Source organism: Fukomys damarensis, unplaced genomic scaffold (assembly GCF_012274545.1).
Source record: "Fukomys damarensis isolate Sample0158 unplaced genomic scaffold, DMR_v1.0_HiC HiC_scaffold_30, whole genome shotgun sequence".
NCBI lineage: Eukaryota > Metazoa > Chordata > Mammalia > Rodentia > Bathyergidae > Fukomys > Fukomys damarensis.
The window spans coordinates 1,956,374-1,967,622 of NW_022900942.1; the positions used below are offsets into that span (position 1 = coordinate 1,956,374).

Sequence of the window (11,249 nt, forward strand, 5' to 3'; positions counted from 1 at the left end):
ACATGACTGTTATGTGGCCATTTGCCACCCATTAAAGCACACTGTCATCATGAGTCCCCACCGCTGTGTCCTCCTTGTTGCATTCTCTGGTAGTTAGTGTGTTAGATGCACCACTGCACAATCTGATGATGGACAGCTCACCTTCAACACAGTCCTGGAAATCCTACACTTCTTCTGTGAACATAGATCATCAAGCTTGCCTGTTTTAATACTCTGCTTGACAACATCCTGATATATATCTTAGCTTGCATATTTTCTGGTGTTACTCTTTGTGGAATATTTTTTCTCATATTTTTCCATCATGTCTTCTATCTTGAGGATGCCATCCCCAGGAAAAAAGATAATAGCCTTTCCCACATGTGGTTTTCATGTGTCTGTTGTCTTCTTGTTCTATGGAATAGCTTTTGGTGCTGTGGTAACTGACTGACCTAAGACCACAGTGGCTTCAGTGAAGTTTTACTTGGTCCCTCAAATGTTGATTCCCTTTATTTACAGATTGACAAATAGGGACGTGGAGGAAGCCTTGAGGGATCTCATCTATAGAACAACTTCTCTCCCATGTGGTTTTATATGCTTTTGGCTTGGGTATTGAGTAATTTTTGCAGTTTAGATCTCAAATGTCCCACAGAAATCTCAGGTATGGAGAAGATGATGGGAATATACTTTTCAGGGTTTCATCCAGTGATACCTTCAGTAGTTCACTGTGCTGTTAGGAGGTGGGATCTTGTAGGAGTGCTACTGGAGGTATAACCTGGAAAGTTGCATTCTTCTACCTGTTTTCTCCCTTCTCACTCTGAATTCTGACCATCATGGCATGAGCAGCTTTCCAATGCCAGGCCCTTTCATCATGATGCGCTGTTGTTTGAAGCCAAAGGATGGACAGAACTCACTAAATCAATGAGTCAAAATAAAATTCTCTCTTCCTTCAAATTCCAGGAGTTGATATTTTGCTCCACCAACAAGAAAGTAACTCATACTTTAGGCAAGAGTGACAGAATTTTTTTGTATGTCAAAATGTGTCTTTCATCAAATTCTGAAATTACCAGATGATGTACATGAAAAGTACAGTTCATCTTGGTTTGCTACTTTTTTTTTGTTTTGGTCTGTGATATTTGACAAATGTCTTCCATTCTCTAAACACAACTCCTTTGCTCAGGTATAGAATCATACCCAGGTTAGTGGATGCAATTTTAATGAATACAGGAATTTTGTACATCTAAAATCTCTCCTAACTCCTTTTTTTTAAATTTATACTTTAAGACAGCGTTTTGCTAAGTCACCCAGGTTGCCCTTGACCTTTACCTCCTGCATCAACTTCCATTTAAATGGGATTAAAGGCTTTGCTCAATGATCATTATTAATTTACAGTATTTGACTTTGTTTTTCTTCCTGTACAGAGTTTGTTTCCTTATAAATTATGTGCATTCTCAGCGGTATTTGCTCACCCCAGTGGTAGAGAAGAGCTATACAATAAGACATTACCTTGACTTGCCTCCATTTTTTCCCCCACAGAATGTTCCCTTTTTGAAATGTAAGTTTGTGCTGCTGGGCTCCTACATAATGCATCAAAATGGTTTCCTACTGTTTGTACTGTGTGACATTTCAGGTCTGTCTGTTAATCTCTGCCCCCTCAGAAGAAGTTTCCATTAAGCACCACTTCCTCTCAGGAATGTTCAGTAGCTGCTCAGCTTGTGCTCTGGCATTACTCCTTCCCATTGCATAAAAATGGATGTTGACTGTTTAAACTGGGTGAGCTTTCAGTAGTGTTATGTAAAGCTGTCCCCCTCACAGGGTAAGGGGTGTTGGTCAGTGGTAACTTTTTATTCTATCACCTACAAACTAAGCTTTGGGTTGAAGAGCTTTGTTGTCCTCTGTTTGCTGGTGATGAGGTTGTCAGGGAAGGAAGTGTAAACCCAGACAGAGTAGACAATGTGCTTCATCTGCCTTTACCTTGGTAAAATCACAATAGATTGTAAATTCTAACAACAGCAGAAACAATGTAATGGATATTTTAAAATGCCATTATTCATCCCACACAATAAAAAATATTGTTGTTCTGCTATATCAAATTCATGAATTTTCTATAGTAAACAACAAAACATGCATTTTTCCATTTCTACCTTGCCTTTCTCAGAAACAAAAGTACTGTCTTGGTATAACCTCAAATTACATATTTTATATGCATCCATCACTCTTTGAAGTATAAAAAAAAACACTGTCAAATCAGAATGAAATTCTGATATAATGATATAGATAATCACTTTCCTGTTTAAAGTTAATTCAGGAGAACAGGAAAGAAAAACACTGATTTTAAAAACTGTATAGAAGGAATATTACCTAGAATATATAAAGAACTAAAAAAAATTAGTCCCACAAATATAAAGACCCAATTAAAAAATGGGCCTCTGAAATGAACAGACATTTCTCAGACAAAGAAGTAAAAGCAGCAAGTAAATATATGAAAAAATGTTTCACATCACTGGTCATTCAAGAGATGTGGATGAAAACAACACTGAGATTTCACCTCACCCCACATAGAATTGCTGCTATCAAGAAATCAAACAATAACAAAAGTTGGTGGGGTTGTGGGCAGAAAGGAACCCTTCTGCATTGTTTGGGGGAGTGCCGACTGGTGTAACCATTGTGGAAATCATTATGGAGATACCTCAAAGAGCTGCGACTAGAGGCTCCATTTGACCCAGACATCCCTCTTCTGGGTATCTTTCCAAAAGAACTAAAAGAATCATATCACAATGATATATGCACATCTATGTTTATAGCAGCACAGTTTGTATTAGATAAAACATGGAAACAGCCCATTTACCCATCACTTGGAAACTGGATAAAGAAGATGTGGTTTTTTTATAAAATGAAATACTACTTAGTCATAAAGAATGAGAAATTAGATTCATTCATAGGAAAATGGATGCATATTGAGGATATACTGCTAAGTGAAATAAGTCACACTTGTGTAGATATCGAATAGTTTCCCTGGTGTGAAAAATCTGCAACAATGCATAAGATTCTAATAAGATTACTGACATTTAGAAATGGGAAGAAAGGAGCTACAGGTGTACGGAAGGTGGGATGGGTAGGGGAAGAGTAAAAATGGAAAAGAAAAAAATGTGAGAGAATGAAAAGATGAAAATAAAGTGTTTGTAGATGGGGAGGGGAGGAGGGGGTGAAGGGAGGGCAGAGGTAAGGGGAAAAAATCCCTAAAATGTACCAATAAACTCAATTAAAGTTGAAAAAAACCCTATAATAATGCATAGGATCCTAATGATATGATTGACAATGTGAAATAGGAAGAAAAGGGCTAAAAGTATAGGGAAAGTGTAAAGGGTAGGGGAAAGTTAATAAGGGAATAGAAAAAAATATGAGAAAATGAAAAATTTGAAATAAAATGTTTATAAATGGGGAGGGGAGGAGGGAGTGAAGGGAAGGCAGGGACAAGGGGAAAAAATGACAACCAAGACGTAAAGGTACAAGTTCCCAATAATGAATGTAAGTGTACTGTATACCTAAAATGTACTAATAAACTCAATCAAAAATCAAAAATGTCTAAAAATATAGACATGAAGTCAGAAACATTTAATGTGCTGGAAAAAATTTATTAAAACTCTTGAAGACAGAAGCATGGATATGGACTTCCTGAAAAGAATCTCAACTGCACTTAAATAATACCAAGGATCAACACTGTCTCCTCAGACAGGAGACTAATGCCTAGCATATATGAAAATCAAAGAAAGTATATTTAGATCCCTAAAAATAAAAGAATAAAAAATGAGCAATTTAATGTATAGACACTTTGCAGAAAATGAAATAAAAATGTTCTTGGAAAATGGAAAAAAAGTATCAAAATGAAAAAGGGGAACAAGGTGAAAAGAATGAAAGAGTAGAAACAAGGTTTTATAAATAAAGGGAAGAAGGGTTGAAGGAATGGAAGAGGTTGGGAAGTGGAACTGGGACAAAAGAAGCAAAATATATCATGCACAGGTACAAATTTACTATGATGAGAATTTTTATTAGGTATACCTAAAAGAACAAGTAAAATAATGAAAAATAAGGAATACAAATATTCACTAAATACATAAATAAATCATCAGCATTTGATGATTGGCCATTAGAGAAATGCACATCAAAATGACACTGAAATTTCACTGAACTTCAGTAAGAGTTGCTAGCATCAAAGAGACAAATATTGATGCTGTGGGAGAAAGGTAGAACAGTGTTGGAAAAGTAAAGTAGTACCAATACTATGAAAATGAGTGGGAAGATTAGATTTCTCAAAAATCTAAAAACATGAACTCCATTAGATGAACTATGTCCCTCCTGGTATCATTCCAAAAGAACTAAGGTCACCATATTACAGTGATACCTGCATCCCTTGTTTCTAGTAGCAAACCTCAGGATTGCTCAGTCATGCAAATGTTCTATATGCACATCAACATCTGCATTGATAAAGAAAACGTTGCTTTATATACAATGGAGTATTACTTGGTCTTAAGAACAATACATTCGTTTCATTTGAAGAAAAATTTTTAGACTCTGAGTCCACAATAATAACTGAAATAAGTCAGACACAAGGTTATATATTGCATGGCTTTTGTGATTTGAGAAGCCCAAAGTGTGAAAGATATTTAGATGAAATTAAAAGATAAATTATATAAAACCAGGAGTCTTTGTAAAGACTTAAGAAAATATGGTTATGGGGGAGATGGGAGGATTGGGCAACAAAAAGTAGAATCAAGTGTGATATGTGTATGTGTACAAATTTCCCATGATGATAGTATATATTATGCATAACAAATATTGCAAAATTTCAAAAACAAATAAGAGCAAAATAAAAGAACCATGCAAGAAAAAGGAAGGTAAAGTATGTGGAGATTGAATAGGGATTTGGCAAAGGAGTAACAGAGGAGCTCTTTGTAAGGAGATAGGAAATGTCATAAAGGTATGATTTGTATACATACTATCAGAAGAAAGAACTACTATATACATCAAAATTCTGATAAAATATTAAGAAAAATTGTTACAGGAAAAATAAATGTCAATGACTTTTGATCAGGTGATGTACAGTAGAATACAATCTCATACTAACTATGCAAGATAAAATTATGTTTCAAGAATATGAAAAATAATAATATTATTTGGTGTCTGCAATTTTAGTATACCTATCTTACCTGTGTACATACTTAAATGCAAATATGCGGTAAATTACATTTTTGCAACTAAAATTCACAGCTATAGCTAAAATGGGCAGTCGAGATTTGTTGAAGAAATTCCATGCATATATGCATGGCCCATGAAAGAGAGAGTAGAAACAAAGGAGATCTCTGCATGGAATATCCCTTGCTTCAGGAGTCACAAAATCAGCAATTCTGAGTCTCTGACTTCTGCAGAGTTTATCTTTCATGCGATTACTTGGAGTATCAGGATAATAGGACTGTTTGGGTTTAATGAGGAGTTTTGGATATTGAGTCCTGAGCGACAGAGAATCTGCCAGAGAACATTTCACTGAAAAGTTGCTCCTACTCAGGAAGAAGAATTGCATCACCTCCCGCAGAGGATCTGTTTGTTCTGAATTCATTAATTCAGTCCATGTGACCACCCTTTTCAAGACATGTCTTCCGTCATCTTCAGGTCAGATGCTGAGCAGCATTCTCACTGAAGGGAACAGGAAAGTGAAGTCCTTCAGTTAACCATCTGGACCTGCTGGCAGGCATTTTGTCACAATTTCATTCAGGGTAGGTAGTGAAGAAAATGCATGAATAAGGCAACGAGCAACTGGTCCTTCAGGAGCCATGTGGATGACTCTCACTTTGACATGTCTGTCACACCTTTTCCAGTTTCTATCCTTCTTCCAGACATTTGCTTTTCTACATAGCAGTGGTGAGCATTTTCCTCCTGAACAGAAATCGGCTTGTCCTCAAATGCACTGTCTCTCCAAGGGGCGTGGATTTAGCCCAGATGTTCCACCACCTGCGTCAAACATATCGTCTCTCACAAAATACTCCAAAATTTACTTCAATTCTTTGGTGAACATACATACATTTCTAGAGCTTTTCTAACAAAGTAGCACAGACTTGGTGGCTTAATAATAACACATTTATTTTCTTGCATTTCTGGAAATGAGAATTTGAAAAACCAGAGTTTGAATGGGGTTGGATCTTCCCCAGTACTGTCCTTGACTCCTAGCTGGCTGTTTTCGTTCTGTGTTTTCTGCAGTCTTTCTTCTCTTCATTTTCGTGTCCTAATTTATTCTTCACGTAAGGTCCCCCCACATCCTGGAATATGGCCCATTCTCGAACCCACATTTAAAACTAGTTACATTTTTAAATTAAGTTTATTGGTATAATTTATTTATACAGTACAGTTACATTAATTACTGGGATCTTGTACATTTACATAACATCTTGGTTCTTGTTTTTTCCTCATTCCCCTCTCCACTCTTCATCCTCTCCACCTTATATATTTACACTTGTAAATATATTTTGTCTTCATGTTTTTATTTTTCTCTTATTTTTTCATTTCCCTTCTACAGTCTACACTATTTGGAGTTAAATTTGAATATATGAATTTTTAAGGTGATATAATTTAGTCCATAACCATCAGTTCATCTCATCTTCCTTTTGCTGGTTCAGTAGGTTTCAGTTTACAAACAACTCTTATAAGGTGATAAGTGCAGATTTTCCAATTTGAAAAACTATGATATACATTTTGGGGGTATAATGTGTGTGTCACAGTAGTATAATAATTTATTGGGGAAGACAATTTTAAAGTTTGAGCAAGAACACTAAATGAGAAGCTTCAAATATGCCTTTGTTATTTCTTGCAGTAAAACATCTAAACATATATGCTTAGGAATATAAAAATTTTACTGTTTGTTAGCCAGCTTCTGTACTTCTATTATATATGCATGATCTATAATGATGATACATGTACCTGTGCATATTCAGAAATGCTTAACATTTTCTCATATGGGATATGTTCCTTAGTTCAGCAATTCAAAATTTGGGGGATTCATGGTTCTCATTTATTTTCTATTTAATGCATTTTTCTTGCAACAGATTTATATATAAATTTATATATTTAATATTACTTTATTCCTTTTTCTACTTAACCAAGACTCTTAGTGGTATTTTCAGTACAAAAACTTTCTGTGTAATTTGCATTCATTAGTTATTGATCTTCTTTCTTTCATTTCACTGGACTCAACTACATCATCTTATAACTTCTTCCTGAGAGGTGAAAAATGCCATGCATCATTGCTCATGGGGGACACACACACACACACACATGAACGCACTGCAAAGCTCAGTGAGTCCTGCCTGCCCACACTTGTTGTCTGCTTTTGCTTTATTCTTTTCTTCTCCATGAAAATTTTCTTTTCAAATTTATTGAGTTATAATTGCATGAATAAAAGGGTCTATACTTAATATGTATGATGTGGTGGAGGGAGAAATATAAATTATAAAGTGATCATCACATTATAGCTAAGCAGCACATCCACCAGGCAGTTTTTATTAAACAAAGGAGGATGCCTAAGCTTCTCTTCCTGTTGAATATTTTTCATCATCACAAAGTAAATTTGGGAGCCTGAATTGAGTGTGTGATTCCAATATGAAACAAAATGATCACAGCTGCATCTCTCTTCCTAAGGAGATGGAGATCTTTGTTCTTTAGAGACACAATTTTTCTATGTGTGTATTATCTTGTGAATCTCTATCTTTGGAACAACAACAACAAAAAAAAAAAAAGTGCCACCATTAGTTTTCAAAAGAGGCCATGAATTTCCTCATTTTAAATATAGCTATATCTTCTGTTGTCTTAAATTCTATTAATGACCTGGTCCCATGCATTTAAGGGAAGAAGTTCCCAGAGGGTTAGTCAGAATAAATCATCCACACCATTACTCAACTACTCTTATAATTATTTACTAAAGCAGTTTGGTTTCATTTGTTTCCAACAATGCCTTGCAAATACATAGGCAACATTTTCTAATACTTGTTCATAGCCACCTGATGTGTATTGTCCACTGATTAAAATTAGCTTACTGAGTGGAAGTAGGCATGCTTAAATATTAATGGAATATTTGGGGCAGAAAAAGAAAGTATTAAAATAATAAAATAAAGAAAATCATGACATTCAGGATCATTTAGGAATGCTAATGCTGCCCAACCAAGAGACATTCACAAAAACTTTTTCAGAAAGTCAACTCATCAGTCAAACCATTGGATCTGTGAATCAGTCTTTCTTAATCATTAACTTCACACTTTGTGTCCATGATGTGTTCTCATAGGTACACAGTGCTGATACCATGAACAGCTTCATCTGTATTTTGCCAAGGCCTTTGAGTGATTCTGAGGTATACCAATATGGAAAAAAATGGCTCAGAAGATGTATGTGATAAGTCAAGCACTATACATTTTCTTTGAGGGTGTGAAAAAAATTCTGAAGGACATCCATGTCATATTACCTCACAGACTCAGAAAATGATACAGTATGAAAAAGTTTTAGTGCTCAATAAAGACATTGGAAGTCATAAGACATGAGTCAAGAGGAATAGGACAATATAAGTAAAGATTTCAAAATTTGTCTAGCTCAATAAAAGTGACAAAATATTTCTTTGTGCTAAAAATTTGTTTTTGAAACTTCAGAGGTATCAAATTCATCTGGAGTGTTTGCTAAGACAGATTTTTGGCCCTTACTCTCGCATTTTGTCAAAGCAAGTCTGGAGCAGGTCCAAAATTTTTAATATCAACTGTGTTTCCAGACACTGTCACTTTTGCTTGTATAGAAAGTTTGTTTTATTTTCTTTTCACCTTTCTTTTCCATCAGATTCATTAGGAACATGCAAGCTATAAATCAACTGTTTCAGAATTTTTTCTTCTGGGACTGACAGATGATACACAACTGCTATCCTGTCCATGTACCTGGTCACTGTGCTCAGAAATCTGTTCATCATCCTCGCTGTCAGCTCTGATTCTCACCTCCACACCCCCATGTACTTTTTCCTCTCTAACCTGTCCTTTAGTGACAACTGTTTAATCACATGCACTGTCCCAAAGATGTTGGTGAACATCCAAGTACTGGATCAGAGCATCTCCTACACAGGCTGCCTCTTCCAAGTCTGCTATGTCTTAGCTTTTGGTGGTTTAGAAAGTTGTCTCCTTGCAGTGATGGCTTATGACCACTATGTGGTCATTTGCCACCCTCTCGGGTACACAGTAATCATGAGTGCTCAATTCTGTGCCCTGCTGATTTTTTTCTCCCTGTTTATTAGCACTGTGCATGCCCTGCTCCACACTCTGATGGTGCTGCACCTGTCCTTCTGCACAGACCTTGAGATCCCACACTTTTTCTGTGAGCTTGCTCAGGTCATCAAGCTCGCCTGTTCTAAAACCCTCAGCAATAACATTCTAATATATTTGGTGGGTGGCCTCTTTGGTGGTGTTCCTCTCTCAGGAATCATTATCTCTTATATTCCCTTTATGTCCTCAGTCTTGAAAATGCCATCAAGAGGAAAGTATAAAGCCCTTTCCACCTGTGGGTCTCATCTGTGTGTTGTTTCATTGTTCTATGGGACAGGTTTTGGGGTCTCCATCAGCTCTGACTATCAGCTCTGTAGTTACAGATTCAACAAAGACGACTGCAGTGGCTTCGGTGATGTATTCTGTGGCCACTGACATGGTGAACCCTTTTATCTACACTCTGAGGAACAGGGACATGAAGGAAGCCTTGAAGAGACTCAATGTTATGTTACCTTCTTTTCTGTAATGTATCATTTGTTTTTCATTCAGGTTTCCAGAGCAAGTCAAAGCAACAGGATTTTGAGGGAGACAGAAAGCCTGATCTTTTTTTCAATACGACAATTTTCTACTCTGGTTATATAACATAATGTCAGATCGATTTGAACCTGGCTTGCAACCTGATGTTGTTTTTTGCTTCACTCTCTAAACTTGGCATATGATTTTAATTCTCTAAACACAATTTCTTTTCTTAAGTTCCCTTGACACAGAGCCTGAAGCAGAGGCTCTAATTTTATTATTATTATTGTTGTTGTTATTATTATTGTTATTATTATTATTATTATTATTATTATCATTATTATCATTATTATTATTATTGTACCAGGGATAGAACTTGGGTCATTGTATTTGTGAGGCAGGTGGCAGAATCACTGAGCTAAATTCCTGCCCCCAGAGGCTCTGATCTTAACAAATTTCTGTGGTTTAGTCTCAGAAGAAGGTAAGATGAGGAAGTGGGTAGAGCAGGGAATGTAAGCAAAGTTGTTTTCATAAGCACAGACATATGTTTATGGCTCTGTGAGTTGTATCCTACAGCAAGTACTACTAATGAAGCAAAAGAGTGAATAGCCAGAGACTTTGAAGTAATTCCTAAGACCTGTTATTGAAAAATCACAACTTTCAAGGCAATAACAGAACCTGCCATATTTAGGATTATCATCTATAAAATTTTCATAATTGATGAAAGCAATGACTTGACATTATTTTTGTTATTTAAAACTGATTATTAAAGTGTAAAGAGGAGGGGAAAGGAAATAGTGGAAAAATAAAAATGTGAAAAAATGGAAACAAAGTCTTTGTAAATATGGAAAGGAGGGTAGAGGTATGGGAAAAAATAAGAACCAAGACATATCATGTAAAGGTATAAGAACCTATGATAAATATAGCAGTTTTGTTGTTGTTGTTTTGTTTTGTTTTTCCTTTCAATGTACCAAAAAACTTAATGGGGAAAAATGTAGGACCAGGTCCTGCTTCTGCCTATGAATCCAGTTATTGTCTGCAGTGCTCTTCACATCTGAATGATACTTAACCTATTTTCCTCTTAGAACTACAAGTAAATTCTTTTGCTGATTAAAAAAAAGGATTCTCATAGCTAACTGTGTCAACTTGAGAAAGAAAATCTCAACTGGTTGGATTAGCATAGTTCTTGGTGTAGCCGAAGGGATTTACTAAACACAGAAGACTTGCCCAGGCTGCAAGTACCACCAACTAATGGGCTTGTAGCCTGGGGGAATAAAAGTGAAGTGAAGAAGGAAGACTTGTTTCTATTTCTTCTGAGAAGCTCCTGTCCTTTTCTTTACCTTGGTTGTTATCCTCTGGCTTCCACTCCTTTTGGCTTTCTGATATGGACTTGCAAGGGACACTACTGTGACCTCCATGCCTTCAAACTTGAACTAGATCCTCTAGATCTTCAGTGTGCAAACAACCCTTTTGCACTCT

At 36.0% G+C, this 11,249-nt stretch overlaps 1 protein-coding gene across 1 annotated transcript; it reads left to right on the forward strand.

Annotated features, from left to right (window-relative positions):
* The first annotated feature begins 9,005 nt into the window (after positions 1–9,005).
* Positions 9,006–9,689, forward strand: LOC104854651 (olfactory receptor 7G2-like). The gene has a single exon (XM_033757470.1). The coding sequence runs from the start codon at positions 9,006–9,008 to the stop codon at positions 9,687–9,689; it is 684 nt and encodes a 227-aa protein (XP_033613361.1).
* Positions 9,690–11,249: the final 1,560 nt, after the last annotated feature.